The sequence below is a fragment of the Pelophylax lessonae genome (assembly GCF_965119305.1).
Source record: "Pelophylax lessonae genome assembly, chromosome: 3".
In the NCBI taxonomy this organism is placed as follows: domain Eukaryota; kingdom Metazoa; phylum Chordata; class Amphibia; order Anura; family Ranidae; genus Pelophylax; species Pelophylax lessonae.
Genome location: NC_138770.1, coordinates 21,194,687 through 21,215,462, shown reverse-complemented (window position 1 = coordinate 21,215,462; position 20,776 = coordinate 21,194,687). Strand labels below are relative to the sequence as shown.

Here is a 20,776-nt window from a genome sequence, read left to right as displayed (position 1 = left end):
AATGTACAATATAGAGTATATAGTGCAGGGATCAGGAGTATGTAATGTACAACCTAGAGTATATAGTGCAGGGGTCAGGAGTATGTAATGTACAATATAAATTATACAGTGTATGGGTCAGAACTCATAATCTTGGTATTCAGTAATCAGTGGTGGCCTAAATGCTTACATGAGACAAGTTGCAGAGGTCCCACACCGCTGCCTCCCATCTACTAAGAGTGAATACATTGTTTCTATGTGTTTATCAGATGATGGGGGATCTAGGTGGAGCCTCCATACTGCTCTCTCCTTTACAATAAAGTCTCCTCTTACCCGGTGATGTGAGGGGCAGCTGATTGTCCATCATGACATCCTTGTAGAGATCCTTGTGTCCTTCTAAATACTCCCACTCCTCCATGGAGAAATAGACAGTGACATCCTGACACCTTATAGGAACCTGACACACACAATGATACAGTCACCATCCAGACACATCCCTTGTCTGTTACTGGATAATGTCCCAGAATTCCCAGCACCGCTCACCTCCCCTGTCAGCAGCTCCATCATCTTCTTGGTGACTTCTAGAACCTTCTGTGTGTTGTGTATTGTATGGATCAGGGATGGAGGTGGGGGGATGGTGATGGGATTCTGGATTCTCAAGGATCTTGTGGTCATATTATGAGATCTCCTTCTTGTGTCATTTTCAGTAGATTTCTTCATTATTACTGTACAGTTCTGTGTTATACAAAGATAAATATCACTCTCCCACAGGGACGTCTTATTATCGTCATGGTCCCCTGGGTAAAGTAATGTACTTGGGTCCTTACCAGCCTGCTCAAATGTATGCACATAGTCTCAAAAACGAAAGTATAAAGAGATGATAGAATTAAACATATATTTATTACTACTTTCAATATAATACATTTTAAACAATAAGAAAACATGCCTCAAATCAAAGACTAATCAACACAGAGCAAAGTACAGGGGAGTAAAAGGGCACAGTACAGGGGAGAATAGGGGCACAGTTCAGGGGAGTAGAAGGGCATGGTGCAGAGGAGAATAGGGGCACGGTACAGGGGAGAAGAGGGGCACAGTACAGGGGAGTAGAGGGGCACAGTACAGGGGAGTAGAGGGGCACAGTACAGGGGAGTAGAGGGGGCACAGCACAGGGAAGAAGTACAGGGGAGAAGAGGGGCACGGTACAGAGGAGAAGAGGGGCCTGGTACAGGGGAGAAGAGGGGCATGGTACAGGGGAGAAGAGGGGCAAGGTACAAGGGAGAAGAGGGGCACGGTACAGGGGAGAAGAAGGGCACGTTACAGGGGAGAAGAATGGCACGGTACAGTGGAGAAGGAGGGCACAGTACCGGTAGAGGAAAGGCACTGTACAGGGTAGAGGGAGGGGCATCATACAGGGGAGTAGAGGGGCACCCTACAGGGGAGTAGAAGGAAATGATACAGGGGAGTAGAAGGAGGGCACATTACAAGGGAGAAAGAGGGCACATTACAAGGGAGAAAGAGGGCAAGGTACAGGGGAGAAAGAGGGCACGGTACAGGGGAGAAAGAGGGCAAGGTACAGGGTAGAAAGAGGGCACGGTACAGGGGAGAAGGAGGGCACGGTATAGGGGAGTAAAGAGGCACAGGAAAAGGGGAATAGAGGGGCAAGGGAAAAGGGGAGTAGAGGGGCATGGTAAAAGGGGAGTAGAGGGGAACGGTATGGTACAGAGGAGTAGAAGGGCACAGTTCAGCAGAGTAGAAGGGCACACTACAGCGGAGTAGAATTGCACAGTACAGGGGAGAAAGAGGGCACAGTACAGGGGAGAAAGAGGGCACAGTACAGGGGAGAAAGAGGGCACAGTACAGGGGAGAAAGAGGGCACAGAACAGGGGAGTAAAGGGGCACATGAAAAGGGGAATAGAGGGGCACGGTATGGTACAGTGGAGTAGAAGGGCACAGTTCAGCAGAGTAGAAGGGCACAGTAGGGGGAGTAGAAGGGCACAGTAGAGGGGAGTAGAAGGGCATAGTAGAGGGAGCTATTCTCAAAAGTGTCAGTTAGTGTCCAATATGTCCTCCACAATATCGCAGTCAGAAAGCTCTATTTGTGGGATGAAACATAAATGTTATTTTGGTACAGTGTCGCACGACTGCACAATTGTCAGTTAAAGTAACGCAGTGCCGTATAGCAAAAAAAATGGCTAGGGGGGTAAATCTTCCAGAGCTGAGATGGTTAACCAGCAAGACTGTCAGTACATGGTTCACACTGATTTTTAGGGCACTGATCATCAGTGCTGTCAATCAGTGCCTCCTCAGCAGGACTCTGAGCTGAGAGCATCTCTCTCATGCAGCTCAGAGCCTGCACTGATAGTTCCTCCTCCCTCACACAGATGGGAGAGGAGAGAGCCAATCTGCTCCTTCTCCTCCCAGCCCTCTCCTCCTGTGTGCACCATGGGAAGGGTGAACCCCAGCAGCTAAATGATCAAATTCCGCTGCTTAGCTTCACACTTCCCATGGTGCACACAGGAGGAGAGTGGGGGGAGGAGAAGGAGCAGATCGGCTCTCTCTTCTCCCATCCATGCGAGGGAGGAGGAACTGTCAGTGCAGAACCTGGCTGTATGAGAGAGATGCTCAGAGTCCTGTGGCCAGCAACCCCGCTGGGGCCCCCCGACCCTGGTAGTTCCAACACTGGTACGTACAATTTATGTATTCATAGTACCTGTGTGGATGTTCTTGTTGATAAGCAGAACATCAGAAGTCTTAAAGTAACCCCTTCATTACTCTCACCTCTCCAGTCAGCAGGCTGAGGATCTCCAGGGTGAGGTTAAATATCGTCTCATTCTGGGGAAATTCCTTCCTTGCATTCTTCACAAAACTCAAATTCTGCTGATTGTCCATCATGACATCCTTGTAGAGATCCTTGTGTCCTTCTAAATACTCCCACTCCTCCATGGAGAAATAGACAGTGACATCCTGACACCTTGTAGGAACCTGACACACACAATGATACAGTCACCATCCAGACACATCCCTTGTCTGTTACTGGATAATGTCCCAGAATTCCCAGCACTGCTCACCTCTCCTGTCAGCAGCTCCATCATCTTCTTGGTGACTTCTAGAATCTTCTGCATGTTGTGTCTCTCAGGTTTTAGGGAGTCACATGGAGGCACTGTGATGGTCATATGATCACCTGACTTCACAAGAGGAAATCTCTGTATTAAGGACCCAATAGGAATATCATGTTAGAATCCCATAATCCTCCTCACCTCTCCGGTCAGGTCTGTGTTTTATTAATAGAGATAAGAGTTATGTCATGCAACCTCCCAGAATCCTCCTCACCTCTCTGGTCAGCAGGTAGATGATCTCCAGGGTGAGGTTTAGTATCTTCTCAGTCATGTGACTCTGGTCCTCCTCCATCCTCATTGGTGTCATCATTTGATCTATACAGGTCTCCTTGTAGACGGATAACTTTGGGAAATGAAAGTAAGAATTATATGGATGGTATTGGTCACACAATAATAGGATATGGATGTGAGAGGTGGGGGGATAGGAGGGTTGCTGTACATTTATTGACTACTACCCTCATGGGAACACATTTAGTTTGGACTGTTTAGTGTTTACTACATTTTCAAGGTCCTGGGACCCTCTTGACCTGCCGGATCAGAAATTCCCTTTCCTCTGTTGGGTTTGTTTGGTTTCTGAACTGGATTTGATTAGTATTAGATCTGCAGACAAGGAATGATAAATAAGATCCTTCCTGTGACTTGTTTGCTCTGAGGCAGTGATGTGAGGTCAATGTAGGGTCATCATGATGTCCAGAAAGGGGAACTTGCTGACTTTTGGCCAGAGTTTCCGGCTAATCAGGATAATTTCCAGAACTCCAGCTGCAAGGCTCCAATCTCCGGCAGCCTGCTGACTAACAGGAGTGATGTCACCGTCACTCTCTGCAGTAAGAGAAGTGATTGGATTGGATAGCAGGAGGATGCTGGTGGTGGTGTAGAGAGCTGTGGGGGAGGAGTCTCTTCTTTTCCTTCCAATGGCAGCCCAATGTGGGTAGGAGGAGGACAGCTGGGGAAGGGGTTTGTTTTATTGGTTGGCAAGTATTCTATAGTATCAAGGACATTGTACAGAGTGGCAGTGGGTTCCTGGGGCTCTGAGTTCCAGCACCAGGCACCGCCAAACCCTGTGTCATGGGAAGGAATTGGACTGGCCAACCAGTAAGCGATGCTGCACAAACAGACCTTCTCAAAGTACAAGTCTCCTTCTTTGTTCTATTTTATAGCCTGCAACATATTTCTTGACCAGTGAGATGGTGAGGTGAAGGCTTACTTCACGTGCTGGCAGGAGGTTCTTTAAGAAGGTCATCAAAGTAAGAGCAGGTGGCATGAGAGGACCATCAAAGACCAAGAGTCTCTATGAGCCCTAAAGCCCCCTCTTACCTCAGAGCCTTACAGCCCGACTACCCTCTCAGAGTTTCCCACAGCCCTTCAGTCACACTAACCTCTCAGAGTTGTTCAGTCCGATTACTTCCTAAGAGGCCCCCAAAGTCCTTCAGCTACAGTTCCTCCTCAGGGGTCCCAGAGCCCTTCAGATGCAGTAAACCCCCAGAGGTCCCAGAGTCCTTTAGTCTCGCTACCTTCTCAGAGACCCCTCAGCTCCTCTACTTCCCTCAGAGCCCTCAGTATTTTCCTTTCTCTGACACCAATGATGGAACATATTCTTCATGGCAGGCTGGGGAATGTTTTCTTCCTCCTAACCAGCAATGTAAGGGGTTCCATACTCCTGACCCCTGCACTCCATCATTGTGTTGGCTGCATATTGTAATGGTTTCCCATTGGCTGCCTGTGTAGTGTAATAAATGCCCTTTGTAGGCCATGTATGGTCAGGATGGTCATTGTCTTGTCTATTTATTGTCAGTGCTGTTTGTTTAGAGGAACATATTACTAGAATTTATCTCCAAAATTAAGAGAATGTTCCGGCCCCGTAAGAGGGGAAATGTTCTGACACTGAAGGGGTTAATCTAAGTTTCCACACTATATATGTGTGTATCATCATCTGCTGGAGATAAAAGAGGTCACAGTGACTATGGAGGAAGAGGACGGACATGACGGGGGGTTACTGGGTGTAAATAGAAAATAAGATCTTTTTTTTCCAACTTTAAATTTTTATTGGAATTTTAATTTAACAATTTCAACAATAACATTTACAATTATTTGTTACTTCTGTCTCATTGCTTGGTACATGGAACAGCAGTTAGGAAAATAAAGAAAATTACAGGAGTACACGGTAACAAGAAAATAAGATCTTATTACCTTCCACTCACCTCTCACCCGGAACTTCCTGTCTTTATTTCCAGATCACTTCCTGTCTGTTCTTGACATCACTTCCTGTCTGTATTCCATAGAAACTTCCTATCTGAGTATAAGTGAGATCTCCATCTTGTGGAGTTCAATGGAACTGCAGCCCTAAGAAACATTTCATAACCATCTAATTTATATGGCTAAGTTCAAAACAAAGGTATACCTAAGAAAACAAACTCCGAAAATTGATCTTTTTGGATAAGGAAATGCAAAAATATATCATAAAGCATTAAAATATATGTTAATCCACTCAAAATGAACATGCTAAACATAAATTGCAAGGATGTAATGGTCACATAGGAATGGTGGTGGAGATCTCTCAAAGTAATAACAATTCCTTCAAGGGTTATATAAATAAAATAATTAATCCTGGAGTGAAAACATCTGTAAAGCAATACATAATATATAAAAATATGTAAATGTGCAGCGCTAAACCAAAGTGATAATAATAAATAAATCACTCAAAGTAATGATAAAAAGTCTAAATATAGGTATAAGGTGAATATAAGTCCCAAGTGAACAAAGGTGAAAATTAAAGTCCAGGGTGATGTGTGTGATCACAGTTGACGCTAGATCCCAGCACCAGCAAGGAAACAAACATATGCGCTCACCAGAGGGATTGGACCCAAAATACCATATAGTAAATGGGTCAGATGGGCTCACAAGGTATCAGGTGGGTCTCCAGATAAGTGCTGCAGCTACGGACAGTGCAGTTGAAAGAAGCTGTTAAGGACCCACTGATTATATCAGCATTATGTGATGTCATACAAGATGCTCAGGACCCACAGCTAATTTACACTAATTTACACTATGTTTGCCTTGTTTGGTTTATCCCTCCATGTCATTTGGTGAATGAGAGTCTTCATCTTGCTTCATTCGTCTTGTGATTGCAAACTGAAATGTCCGTGGCTGCAGCACTTATCTGGAGACCCACCTGATACCTAGTGAGCCCATCTGACCCATTTACTATATGGTATTTTGGGTCCAGTCCCTCTGGTGAGCGCATATGTTTGTTTCCTTGCTGGTGCTGGGATCTAGCGTCAACTGTGATCACACACATCACCCTGGACTTTAATTTTTACCTTTGTTCACTTGGGACTTATATTCACCTTCTATCTATATTTACACATTTTATCATTACTTTGAGTGATTTATTCATTATTATCACTTTGGTTTAGCGCTGCACATTTACATATTTTTACTTTTTGTCAACATATTTGTCAGTTGAGTGTGCTAGCTGCTATCTTTATTGTTAGCGCAGTATATTACATTTTCTTCTTTTATGCATAATATATAAACTGGGTCATCCACTTCATCCATAAAGGCATTGTGATTCGAGATCTTCTAGATCACATAGAAGGAGGGCTCATCGACAATTTCATACATTTGTTTGGAAGGATAGAAGAATCCTCAGAGGGGGCATGTAGGATAGGGTGATCAGACATCCCCGGTTTCCTGGGGACAGTCCCCAGATTGAGAACACCATCCCGGACCAAGTATGTCCCTGGTTCTGTTCCCGGATTCAGGGGTGTCACCAGTGGCTTCCAAAGGGGGTGGTGGTTCACCATGGATGCCACACATTGGGGGGGGGTGTCAGGCCAGTGCCCCTACGTAGGATGCCCCATAAGTGTTGCCAACCCCCCGTGAATATACAGATGGCTGCATCTGTCACACTGCTGAGTGTCTGTGTTCCCTTCTCATGGAGCAAAGACAGCACAGCTCCCCCCTCCACAGAGAATGGAAGAGGCTGGATCGCCTCTGCTTCTTCCCGCCCCTCCCTCGCTGTATCTGCCCACACTCCAGCAGCCCGTGTGCTGGGTGTGAATAGGATGTGTGGGCGGGAAGTTTAATTGGAACAGCCAACAGTCACACTGTAATCCTGAAGCTGCTGTGACTGAGCTGAGAGCCCTCAGGGACTGAATTGAGTGAGCTGTGACCGGATTCCGCCGCCCCCCCCCCCCCTCCTCCTTCCTGCTCTTTCTTCTCTCTCTCCCCCTCCCGAGCTTAGAACAGTATTTTGTCCTATGTGTTTTTAAGTGGTAGTTAGGGGTTAAAGAGGCAGTGAGGAAATGCAATATCCCCTCCTCACTGCATGTCAAATGCTTCTGAAAAGGGACCTAAGCATGGCTCACATTTCAGTGCAGTATTTTCTGACCATCTCTTGTATAATATCCGCAGTGTCTGATCATCTCTTCTATCATGGCTGCAGTCTCTGACCGTCCCCTGTACTATGTCCGCAGTCTCTGACCATTTCCTGTACTATGTCCGTAGTCTCTGACCACCCCCTGTACTATGACCACAGTCTCTGACCATCTCCTGTACTATGTCCGCAGTATCTGGCCATCTACTGTATCATGTCTGCAGTCTCTGACCATCTCCTGTACTATGTCAGCAGTCTCTGACCATCTCCTGCACTATGTCCACAGTCTCTGACCATCTCATGAACTATTTGAGGAAAATATGCTTATAAAATAGTTTACCATCTGCCAAAAATAATAATAATAATAATAATAATGTCCCAGGATTTCATTTTAAATATCTGGTCACCCTAATGTAGGATGACAGGAAAGGCTCCCGACTGGTGAGATCATCCAAACATAATGATTACGTCCATTAACTGGAGCGAGCTCTTGGGGTGATAAAGTCAATCTGTAAACACTGTGTAGACATTATCCAAGAACTCAGCACATTCCAGGTGAGGAGAACGTGTCAACGTGAATTTAGTCTGTCATTTATCATAGATAGAATTATCTCTTCAGGAAAGCCTATTACACCTCGAACTTTTAACTTTTCCATTAGCTCGTCCCCCACAGTTATAACCTTTTGTATAACTTGGCCCACCCAATTAGATTGTAAGCTCTTAGGAGCAAGGCCCTTGTAAACCCTCTTTTATTGTAACTGTACAGTCTTCCTTTAGATTATAAAGCACCGTGCAAACTTTGGTGATCTATAAATCTTGTAAAATAATAATAATAGGTAGAAATGTCAACACATGGACTTCAACAGGGACCACAAGACTACATACAGTATAACACTTGTACAGTGTCTCCAGGTAGATTTAGCCTGTAATTATTAACACACAAATGTCCATATAAAAATGTATTCAGGGACCACTGATACCACCTTTGCATGGCTTGGATGTAACCCCTATTACTAGGAACTCATAAAAGTCCACTCACTGTCATGAAACTTCACATCAAAGGACCTTCATTCCAGGTGTAAAAATAAAAGTCTATCCATCAAGGAGAGATACAGAGAGCACCACCTCAGGATCAGATGGGGGAAAGACTGACGTCTGACCAGTTTAATTGATATTCCAATTCCCTTAGAGACTGCCCAGCCCACTGTAGTGTACTCCATCCTTATCTATCAGGCCAGATAGTAAAGATGGCACCCATAGAGACAGACAATACTAAACAGCATTCCTGCCCCTTTTCCCTGAATAACAGGGTATTCCATTGATTAACCCAGTCCCTCCTACTGGGAAAATACAGCCAAAGGCTAATCGGTGGTGTGACGTCATTACATGCACATGTCAGAAGCACCACGACACACAAGAAAATTACAATGCACAAAATTGTCATGATGTACATGTATATGTAACGCCATGATGGGCTGAGTACGAAGGCACTTCACACACTAGCTAAAAGGGAGTGTTTCTGGCCCATAAGGCAGGCTAAACTCGGTGGGGGGGGCACCCAAAGTGAAAAAAAATTGAACATGGGAGCCAACAAACACCAGACACTAGAGTGTATTTTACATTAAAAATGAAAACACTCCAAAGCCACCCAACATCAATTTCAAATTGAATTATTCTATCCCTATAAACCTATAAACCTCCCATTGTTCTGAGGTTCACCATGCCAATCCAGAGGACATCATCGATGTACCTAAACCAACCAAAGATGTTGGCCTCATCACCAAACACTGAGTTCTCCCATTCTTCAGCATAAGGGTTAGTATAGGCTGGTGCACATTTTTGTAGCCACTGTAGTACCTTGTGCTTGGCAATATCATCTGTTGCCAAACATTAAAGCGGAGTTCCGGCCGCAAAATCGTTACATTAGATTTTGTGCCATCTGAGAGCGTTTTAAATCATTTAATAACATACGTCTTTTTTCGGGAGTATTAAGGCCTCTTGAATTTAATGTCATTACTTTTATATTTGCCATATTGTCACGCTAGAAAATGGAAAGGGAAAGGAAGGGAAAGGGAAGAAAAGAGAGAAATTAAAAAAAAAAAAAACCACAGAACCAATCCCACCCACCCAAAACTGAAAAATTAACTACTTGTTATTTGTACGCACACCCTCAAACCTAAAGGCTTGTGCGTAGTCCTATGTAGGTTCGTGGTTGGGCAGGGCCTCAAAGTGAGGTCCCAGCTCTTTCCCCCCCCCGAACCCCCCGGACTCTTTATACTCTAAAATTTTATAATCAGCAGAAAGCCATTCTTCTATTTTTATCTCTCTTCCCTCTCAGGGAGCAGCCCTCTATATCCTTTGAGCATCCTTAAGGCAATTTTAATGCTATAAAATGAGGAGTAGGATCTATAAAATGGGCCCACTCACCCAGCGCTCAAATGTAAGTAGACAATAAATATACAATAAATATATGTGGTCCTATTAAAAGGACCTGCAGCTGCTGCTATTACAAATAATACATGTTAAAAATGGGTGTATCTCAAAAGTGATAAAACATGCTCATCTCAACTTCCAATAATACACTAGCAGCGCTATCATAAGAAGAGAATAAAGTCTCTGTGATGGAATATAAAACGATGTGAGACAAGTTCATGCAGAGAGTCCACAGAATCAAAGAGTGCAGCTCCTCCACAACTGTACATTCAGATCCTAGAAAGCCTCCACCTCACCGATGTGCACACCCAATGGTAGTACACTTACCAGAGGCCGCTGGATAATGAGCCAATGTATATCTCAAACACAGGGATGTGTGGTCCACCAAAGACTTGAAAACCAGGAAGGGACTCTCGCCTCACACTTATACACAGGAATCGCTCCGCATATACCAGGTGCATGTGAATAAATCAATAACACCACATAGCGTGATACTGCATAACAATCCCCTTTATTCCAACACACAAATTCTTCAAATATTGCACTCACAGACAAATGGTAAGTAAAGCGTGTAAAACTGGGGTAAAACCTGTGTCCTGTTACTTCCTGCTGATGAATAGCTTGCCGATTGGTAGCTGAACGGTAGTTTGACCGTCCAGGTAACGAGCAGCAAGCTATTCATCAGAGGGAAGCGACAGGACACAGGTTTTACCCCAGTTTTACACGCTTTACTTACCATTTGTCTGTGAGTGCAATATTTGAAGAATTTGTGTGTTGGAATAAAGGGGATTGTTATGCAGTATCACGCTATGTGGTGTTATTGATTTATTCACATGCACCTGGTATATGCGGAGCGATTCCTGTGTATAAGTGTGAGGCGAGAGTCCCTTCCTGGTTTTCAAGTCTTTGGTGGACCACACATCCATGTGTTTGAGATATACATTGGCTCGTTATCCAGCGGCCTCTGGTAAGTGTACTACCATTGGGTGTGCACAGCGGTGAGGTGGAGGCTTTCTAGGATCTGAATGTACAGTTGTGGAGGAGCTGCACTCTTTGATTCTGTGGACTCTCTGCATGAACTTGTCTCACATCGTTTTATATTCCATCACAGAGACTTTATTCTCTTCTTATGATAGCGCTGCTAGTGTATTATTGGAAGTTGAGATGAGCATTTTTAATACTAGTAACATAAAAAAAAAAAAGTGAAAGAAGGGAATCTCTTGGTTTCCTATCTGGACAATACAACTAATTTTATAGTGCTCAAAAAAAAAAAAATAAAAAAAGTGAAAAAAGGGGAAATTCCTCGATCCCCTATTTAGCGTGTGTAAATCATTTTATAGTGTCAAAAAAAAAAAAATTTATTTATACCCAATGTTTATAAATCTTGTACATTGTACATTGTTTATACTCCAAAAAAAAAAAAAAGTAAAAAAAAGAAAACCCCAAACCCTAAGCACCCCAAGTGTCAATTCTAAATGTATATACTGTATCTTAAGCAGTGAAATAAAAAAAAAAAAAAAACATAAAAAACGTGACTATAGTGGAAAAAAAAAAGGGGGCTCCAAAATTATGAGTACAAAGAGGGAGGAAACCCCTATTTTTCTTTATGTAGCTTGTGTAATGAAAAAAAAAATAAAATATTAAAAATAAATAATAAGAAAGGAGGGGGATCAAAAGTAATATTTTAATACCATCCTCATAATATGTAAATAAATCTAAACACATGCCTACCATATATACATGTTTATAAATCTTGTACATTGTTTATACCCAATGTTTATAAATCTTGTACATTGTTTATACCCAATGTTTATAAATCTTGCACATTGTTTATACTCCAAATAAAAAACCCTGACCCTAAGCATCCCAAGTGTCAATTCTAAATTTATATATCTTAAACAGTGGGAAAAAAATCATCAAAAACGTGACTGTAGTGAAAAAAAAATAAATAAAATAAAAGGCTCCAAAAATATGAGTACAAAGAGGGAGGAAACCCCTTTTTTTATGTAGCATATTATATTACATAGTATAATTTACATTTATGAGGGGTAATATGTTATTTGACTTCTCTTCCTACAATATGTAGTTAACCCGATCTATAGATAAACCTCCTCTTCTCCATCTTTCTCCAAAAAAAAAAAACAAGAAAAAACCTACCACAGCAAAAAAAAAAAAAAAAACCACCAGGTGTCCACCTCACAAAGTGAAGGAAGGGAACCTGTTGTTTCTCTATACAGTATATCTTATGCATACAATTCCCTGCGCTTTCTGTCAGTCTCCCTCCTAGACTCGGCCTCCTCCTCCGACCGCTGTTCCAGCAGGAGCTCCGCCTCTTCATACACACTCAGGGAGGAGAGAAAGGGGAAGGATATACAGTACATACACACACAGCACAAGGCCGTGTTCACACTACCAGACGGTTCTCAGGGTTGCAGTTCCTCTGACCTCCACAAGGTGGTGATCTCACCTCTACCCAGACAGGAAGTCTCTATGGAATACAGACAGGAAATGGTGTTAGATAAAGAGGACGTTCCATAGAACGTAGAGGGAGACACTGCAGGATCTGGCGGCAGAGGAGGTAATAAGTAGATTAACCCCTTCAAGGGGATCAGTTGATGATTAATGTATCTTGCTTCCAAAGCTGACCATACATGGATGGAAATGTGACCGATTCCTGCTGAACCAGCTGAATTTCCATGTATCTATGGTCACCTCCCCTCCCCCTCATCTCCTTCATTATGTAAGTCATACTGAGATAATCTCCCATTGGCTGAGCAATATTCTCATTTGTCTCTGAGTTCCTTCTTGCTATTCCTCGTCCTGCCTGTTGTTTCCTTGGATTGATTTTCTGTGTAGTGACCCCGGCTTCATCTCTTGGATGCGCTCGTCTGTTGCTTGTCCTGACCTTTATCCCGATTCCTGGATCTCCTCCTCATCTCTCCTCCATATCCTCTTACACAGCTTTTCACCACACCTGCAGTGACCCTGGGGGGTGGGGGGGGGTGGAAAGTCGGCACCAGCAGCAAAATCCACCCCAACCATTAGGAGCTCTGGAGAAAATTGTCTGCTATTTACACTCCATTCCTCCGCACATCACCTGCTCACATGAGAGATTACTTTCACACATTCCTGACAGATTTCTGTATGGTAAAGGTCAAAGTTCACTCTTCAGTTTAGGAGAAGTGGGAGGCACCCGGGAATAATGATTTGGTTAGCACAGGATCCTCATATAGAGGGTCCCTCAAATCTCCCCATCTAAATGTCCCTCCATCCAGAGTCTATATGTCCTATGACATCACACTGACCTCACAGCTCCTCCCCCCCCCCCCCAATGTCCCTCCCTCTGTCTTTTTTTTTCTCATGCTCTTAGGATGTGGGCGGACCCTTGGCATCCTCACTAGCAAAGTGGGACTGTTGGTCCTGCGTTGTATGTAATGATGTCAGAATGCCTGCAACAAGCTTTTACTCTGCACAGTGTGGGGGTCCTGTGTGGGTAAATTATACCTCAGTCTGAGGTGGGGCTTTAATCAAATGGAAACCAGAAGGGTGAGGTGAGGAGGATTCTGGGAATTTCTTTGATTTTACTATTTGTGTTCAGATCTAGAGTTTTCCTCCTGTGAAGTCTGGAGATTATATGACCATCACATTGCCTCCACCTCCTTCCCTGATAGAATAGAGAAATACAAAGAATATTCTAGAAGTCACCAGAGAGATCACGGAGGAGAGGTGAGCGGTGCTGGGAATTCTGGGACATTATCCAGTAACAGACAAGGGATGTGTCTGGATGGTGACTGTATCATTGTGTGTGTCAGGTTCCTATAAGGTGTCAGGATGTCACTGTCTATTTCTCCATGGAGGAGTGGGAGTATTTAGAAGGACACAAGGATCTCTACAAGGACGTCATGATGGAGAATCAGCCGCCCCTCACATCACCGGGTAAGAGGAGACTTTATTGTAAAGGAGAGAGCAGTACGGAGGCTCCACCTAGATCCCCCATCATCTGATAAACATATAGAAACAATGTATTCAGGCAGTGTGTGTGTTTCCTACAGATGGATCCAGTAATGGGAACCCACCAGAGAGATGTCCCCGTCCTCTGTATTCCCGGGATTCCACACAGGAAGGTCACACCATCCCCCACCATCATCAGGTAGATGAGGAACAATCACTGATAGTATCATTAGGATCTGTACATTATCTGCATTGTTACCATTGATGTCATTTTTATTATATATTCAGAGTGGAAACCTGAGAGATTCTAAAGTTGAGGTTAAAGAAGAGATAAAAGAGGAGGATGATGATGATGGGGTGATGAAGGACTCAGAGTTTCTAAAAGAACACAAAGATCTGTACCAGGACACCATGGTGGAGTCATCCAGCTACAGAAACCCACCAGAGAGATGTCCCCGTCCTCTGTATTCCCGGGATTCCACACAGGAAGGTCACACCATCCCTCCCCATCATCAGGTAGATGATTTTCAATTTTGGCTAGTTATGATTTATATACAGTATATTTGTTACAATAAATGTTTTTTTATATATTCAGAGTGGAAACCTCGGGGATGATAATTTTGATGTTAAAGAAGAGTATAAAGAGGAGGATGAGGAGTATGGAGTGATGGAGGAGTTTTCAGAAGGACACAAGGATATGATGGAGCCACCTAATACCAGAATCCCACCAGAGAGATGTCCCCGTCCTCTGTATTCCCGGGATTCCACACAGGAAGGTCACACCATCCCTCACTGTTACAAGGTTGGTGAGACAGAGATTATAAAATACAGACTCATGGAGACAATGTGTGTATTTTTATGTGATGTCACAATAATAAATCTTATATTTTACAGATGATATTATTTCATTTTCTTGATTTAGAGTGGAGATCCAATCGATATAGAATTTGAGGTTAAAGCAGAAGAAGAAGAGACGTATGTGAGGGATGATCAGCAGTCTATGGAGGAGGATGGAATAATGGGGACATTTATAGAGGAGGACACTCCTACAGAGATCAGCACAGGTGGGTCATTAACACTAAATACATTCCTCCACCCATACTGCTCACTGATTGGTCCAGAGTAGGGCAGGGACTGGGTGATATCAGCCTGTAATCCCCTGGTCACTTTCCTGAGCTGTGTTCCCCGTCCTGTATTCCTGTATTTCTCTCGGATAATCTTCCTTCTCTGTGCTGCAGACACAATTTTTGTATCTAGACTGGATTTATGGAGATTCTGGGGTTCGGCTGGCAAAAAAAAAAAAAAAAATGTGCATGATATAGGCACCTAGGTTATGAGTTTTGGGTCTTCTGCCCCATGCCTGAGTCTAATGTCTTGTTCCAACAAATGAGGAGGAGATACTGTACACCATATGAAAGGTCCATCTCCAATCCTCAATATAACGTCACGTTCCAAACAATAAAATTGTCATCATTTCAATAGCATTATTACTCAGTGATGTTTGGTTGGGTAAGGTTGTATGATTGATCCATGTCAGATCTCTTTTTTTTTTCAATTCTTTTATTTATATGAAATACAACTTCCAGGCATAATAAACAGTAACATTCCTTATAGAACATATGCTGAGACAATGTATTACAACATTGAAGACAATTCAGTCTTAAGGTTGAGATCTACATCGGTCGTAGAATAAGAGGTGTTCTACAATTCCTCTAATGGGAGGAGTTATGCAGGACTAGAAAGTACCCGGAGTTGTCTGTTCCAGTTTTGCATAACGTATAGAAGAAGAAGGAAGGAGTAAAGTGAATAAGTAGTGGAAAGAGAGAGGGAAGTAAAAGAAACCTAGAGAGAGGCAGAAGAGGATAAGTAGGTGGGATGAGGGGGGAAGGAGTTAGGAGGTGTGGAAGGGGGGGGGGGGGTGTAGAAGGGTTAGCATTGGTAAAGCTATGGCTCTACATCAACAATACTTTCCACCAATATTTTAGAGCTCCCCCAAACTAAACATGAGGTCTCTTTAGTATTGCCACCCTTAATTAAAGAGCAGCCTTCATCAGAGAGGACAAATATATTCCATTGACCCCAGGTTTTGGTATATCGTTCGTGTTGGGGACGTGTCGAGAGAACAAGGTTTTCCATTCTATTTATTTCTTTGACCTTTTTGAGCCACAGGCCAACAGTCAGGGCCTGTGGGTTTTTCCATTTAAGAGGGATGCACATTTTAGAAGCATTTAGAAGGTGATGAATGACAGAATTTTTATAGGTCTGGGCCGGGATGTTAGAAGCATGGAGAAGGAAGAGAGCAGGGTCATTGGGGAGCGGTTGGTTTATAAACCTCTGAGACATTTCACGTACTGTCTTCCAGAACTCCGCTAGTTTAGGACACTGTCTTGTTTAGTATTCTGTCTTGAGAGCAATGTTCTTCGAAGCGTGTAAGTTGTGTGTTGCGTTCACTGGGAGGTGGCAATGAGTTTGAGAAATTATGGAGTTGCAATGCCCTCCAGAAATCTAGATGGAAGGGTCCCGAGAAGTCCATGAGGTCTTTGAGTGCAGGCCAATTAGATGATGTTGAAAAATGGGAGGCTCGGAAATAGCCTGACTCCATCAAGGTCCTGAATGTTTTATCTTGGTAGCCCGGGGTAAACTGGGGATTCCCCAGTATGGGTGTCAGTGGCGAGTGCGTCGGGGAAAGTGAAAGTTGTGTGAATAATTTAGAGCAGGTTCTTATCGTGTGACCTATGAGGGGATGGCGTCTTATGGAGTCTGGTAGTGAATGGTGGCACGGTGGAGCTCTATGGAGGGGTATGTCACATTGGGCCTGTTCTAGTCTGGGCCAAAGCTTTGCTTCACCATGACGACACCAGTCTGAGTCTCCCCAATTGTGTAGCCTGACAGTACTTGCATAAGTCCAGCACTGCCAGTCCACCTAGTCGTTTAAGCAAGAGCAGTCTCCTACATAGCCTAGGTCCCTTATGTGCCCAGATAAAATCCACTAGTAGGGTGTCATCTTGTTTAAAGTATTGTGAAGGGATGAATATCGGAAGTGCTTGAAAGAGGTATAGGAACTTAGGGAGTATGCACATTTTAATAACGTTTCATCTTCCAAACCATGGATGGAGGCCAGTATTCAATTTATCTTATAGAATGTGGACTTTTGTTTAGGAGGGGGAGAAAGTTGAGCGTGAAGATGGGTGAAAATTTGGGTGGTATGAGAGTGCCCAGGTATTTCAGTGCTGAGTTCGTCCATTTTAGCCTAAAAAAGTTGGTGGAGGAGGGGGGTTTGATAAGCCTACTCCCATAGCTTCAGATTTAGTAAAGTTGATATTTAGATTGGACAGAGTGCCATATGCCTCAAACTCGTGAAGAAGATTCGGTAGAGAAATTATGGGATTCATGAGGGAAAATAACATGTCGTCTGGATACGCTGATATTTTCTGCTAGGTCACCCCAACAGTCATGCCTGAGATATCCAGGTGGAGGCGTATTCTACATAAAAAGGTTTCTAGTGATAATGTGAAGAGTAAGGGTGACAGGGGGCACCCCTGTCTTGTCCCACTCGTAATTGTGAAGTAGTCCGATAAGATACCGTTCACCTTAACCTGGGCGGCAGGGGCAGAATAGATCTGGGAGATCCAATTTAGCATGGTGTTGCCCTAAGTAGTAGGGGGCAGGGGGGGGGGGGGGTATGAAGAGAATGAAGCTAAAGAGAGGAGGCAAAGATGGTATGAGAGAGGAAGAAGGGAAAGTCAGGCAAGCAAAGAATATGAGAGAGTGAAAGAGAAAGGGGAAATCCCACAGAGAGAGGCCTCAATTTACTAAGAGATAGCAAAAAAATGCTAAGACACTCACCAGCAAGGAGCCGGATGAATGAGCGTGTGCCTATGTGGGGTTGTGGTTGGAAAGAGCCAAGGGACGCCCCGCCCCCCCAGCCTGGCAGAATAAATAAAAAAGGTAAATAATGCGTAGCACTGCCCCCTAGAGGACTGCTGAATTTTCACACTTTAAGGATTCCCTTGGGTTACCCATAGCAACTGCTTGCAGAACTTGCAGAAATCTTAACACTTTATGTTCTTGGCTCAGTCAATGATCAGTCTAGGTGAAAAGAGAGACAGGCGCCATGTAGTAAGCCAAAATAATTTATTGCACAACGTTTTACATAATAACTTACACTGGGGTAAGCTTCAGTCCGTGTATCAGCGTATCCAGCCGCACGATCCGGCCGTCCACCGGCCCGGAGGTGACGTCACAGGAAGCTGGTCCAGAGACTTGGTAACACCGGAAGCCGCAGTGGAACGCAGGCTCCCGGAAATGACGCAACGCGTTTCGGAGCATGCGCACTCGGCTCCTTTTTCAAGCGTAAAGGACTGCCACATTAAAGTAGATCATCAAACGCTACCCTACCCTTGATAAAGTCACATGTTTTTTGTGACGCAACTCGTCGGGACGCCGTGGTGACGTCACTTCCGTGTCTACGGCCGAGACCGGAAGCAGGAAGCTCTTGGCAGCGGTGTCTGTTTTCTGTATTGAAAAGCGTTTGATGATCTACTTTAATGTGGCAGTCCTTTACGCTTGAAAAAGGAGCCGAGTGCGCATGCTCCGAAACGCGTTGCGTCATTTCCGGGAGCCTGCTTTCCACTGCGGCTTCCGGTGTTACCAAGTCTCCGGACCAGCTTCCTGTGACGTCACCTCCGGGCCGGTGGACGGCCGGATCGTGCGGCTGGATACGCTGATACACGGACTGAAGCTTACCCCAGTGTAAGTTATTATGTAAAACGTTGTGCAATAAATTATTTTGGCTTACTACATGGCGCCTGTCTCTTTTCACTTCTACTAGCGGATTCTTCGGAGTTACTCCCGCCAGTGCAGCCTAGTACTCAGCCATTTGGGACAGTTCCTAACAAGACTTTGGAGACATCCCCTGCATCCCTCTTACAGCGGTGAACTCTTTCTCCCTTCTTGCTTGGTCGGAAGCGCCCAACACCCATTTTGTTTTAATGATCAGTCTAGGGGTAGTTGTTTTTGTGGTTTTATTTCATATTGGGATAGGAGAAGGGATGAGTGGGATACTCCAGCTGTTGAACTATTCACAATTCAGAGGACTTCTAGCCAGAGAATGCGGCAAGGCCGCTACTTCATCCTGCCACTTGAATGAGGCGGAGGAAAGTGTTCCTATTTGTGTTTCTCTTCAGGGTACTCCCCCAGTTCCCCCTTTCTCTGTACTAGCTGACACCCGTCCACTGACTATAAACTCCGGAGTTGTCCCCTTCCTGGGCAGACCCCTGGGCAAGATCCTCTGTACTCACGATACAGTTTTTCCAGAGTCTCGCAGTGCCCCAACTCCTCCAGTCAGCTCTCCTGGACCTCTGGGTTCAGCTCCTCTCCACTGGTTCATCAGGCCATCTGCCTGTGACCATCACCAACTGCTGCAGAAGAGGAGGCAGCCGCCAGCCTCCTTCTGGGACTTTGCTTCCCGCCAAAAGACCTCTACCTCATGTGCCCCTGGCTTTTTATACCCTGCCGCACAATTCACCGAGACAACCTATCTGTGCCAATCCCTGGGGCTGTATCAAAAGCCTGTGTGTCATTGGCCAGGTTTCCTCCAGCATCCAATGTGCCTCCCTATTGGATCAGCTGGGGACACTCCCTTAGACCAGATGAATCACACACTGGGCACACTGAGCAGACCTAACTCCCAGATCCTGCTCCCTGATAAGCAGAGTGCAATATAGAATTTACCTGCTGCTCCTCTGATAGGCAGACAGAGCCAAAAACTATACTCAATCTCTAGCACCTGACTAGGAGGGTGCTACATCCACCCCCCACCAAACAAGCCATGTCCTCACAAAAATTTCCTACAAAAATAAACGGAGTATCCCACAAACCTGGAAAAGGGGGAAAATGGAAATAACAAATGTACATATAATAAATTACGTAGAAAAATATAGATATGCTGTACAAATATTCACAAAACAACTTAACGCACCCCCCACCAAACAAAACTCTGCTTGAGTGGGTAACATGTCAACCTGACTAACTAGCTCACTATAACATTCACTTTTCACAAATGGAGGGCCTTGCCAAACCCGGACATCCCGTGCGAACCTGCAAAGGAAGAATTAAAGGTTAACACTTCCAACATTTGCATATTAATACCATTCTACCTAATGTAGTGAGAATGCCCTCTCCTCAGAGGCGACCTTCTCACCCAAGATCCCTAGCTACACATCCTGGCAGATATCACTTCCGGTAGGCTTGAACTAGGCGTTTAGCACCACTCCTGTACAGGTGACAACCAAACCCTGTCAAGCTAACTATCTACCTTCTAGCCACAATGAGTGACTGAAACAGACACAGTCCCTTTAGCACCCGGGCACTGACTCTTCTTCCATTTCAGCCACGCCCACAAGTTCTCGAAGACATGTGGAGTCCATCCGACTGATGCTTACAGTGTCCCTCACACCTGTAGCACCGAGGCTACATGACTTCTTAAGGACAAGGTATTTGCTGGAGCCTGAGCAACCTGTCAGACTTGTGGGTGTTAACAGTTTCTTCAGGGGCCCCTGGCACTAAGGCACCCCCCACCGAAGAGACCTCAGGCCACTACCCATTCTCCCTGGGTAGCAACCCAACAAAGTTCCATTACTGGCCCATTGGCCCAATAGAATCTTCATAAGGCATCTTTGTAAAAAGAGTCTCTTTGCAAAGAATTCTCCTCTTCAGCCCGATGACCTAACTACTCAACAGAGTGTCCTTTTAACTTGAAGTGGTACATGATCCTGGCCCGATGTCAGGAAGGCTCTGGCAGAGGATGAGTTAAACCCACAGGCTAATCCTGGCTCCACCCTTCTCATCAAGGAAGAGCACTATTTAAGCTGGATCAGCACACAGGTTCAGTGCTGCTTTGTCTTCAGCCTTGGATACCTGT

The 20,776-nt window shown here is 44.5% G+C and overlaps 4 protein-coding genes across 4 annotated transcripts in view; 3 read left to right on the top strand and 1 right to left on the bottom strand.

Annotated features, from left to right (window-relative positions):
- Positions 1 to 20,776, top strand: part of LOC309550245 (uncharacterized protein) — a gene marked incomplete at its 3' end in the record, with an annotated part of 2,091,994 nt that overhangs the window by 1,455,128 nt on the left and 616,090 nt on the right.
- LOC309548848 (uncharacterized protein) overlaps positions 1 to 20,776 on the bottom strand; it is a gene marked incomplete at its 3' end in the record, with an annotated part of 248,873 nt that overhangs the window by 33,675 nt on the left and 194,422 nt on the right. Inside the window, exons 2-4 of the mRNA XM_082248783.1 lie at positions 3,310 to 3,438; positions 3,048 to 3,182; positions 313 to 436 (exon numbers count right to left, since the gene is read on the bottom strand). Coding sequence (XP_082104909.1) covers positions 313 to 436; positions 3,048 to 3,182; positions 3,310 to 3,405 — 355 coding nt within the window. The 5' untranslated portion in view covers positions 3,406 to 3,438. The remainder of the gene's footprint in view (positions 1 to 312; positions 437 to 3,047; positions 3,183 to 3,309; positions 3,439 to 20,776) is intronic.
- LOC309548840 (uncharacterized protein) overlaps positions 1 to 20,776 on the top strand; it is a gene marked incomplete at its 3' end in the record, with an annotated part of 295,113 nt that overhangs the window by 106,124 nt on the left and 168,213 nt on the right. The window lies entirely within an intron of this gene.
- Positions 13,704 to 20,613, top strand: LOC309548846 (uncharacterized protein; the record flags this gene model as incomplete). Its single annotated transcript, XM_082248781.1, has 4 exons — positions 13,704 to 13,839; positions 13,956 to 14,053; positions 14,143 to 14,370; positions 20,572 to 20,613. The coding sequence occupies exons 1-4, from the start codon at positions 13,755 to 13,757 to the stop codon at positions 20,611 to 20,613; spliced, it is 453 nt and encodes a 150-aa protein (XP_082104907.1). The 5' UTR covers positions 13,704 to 13,754.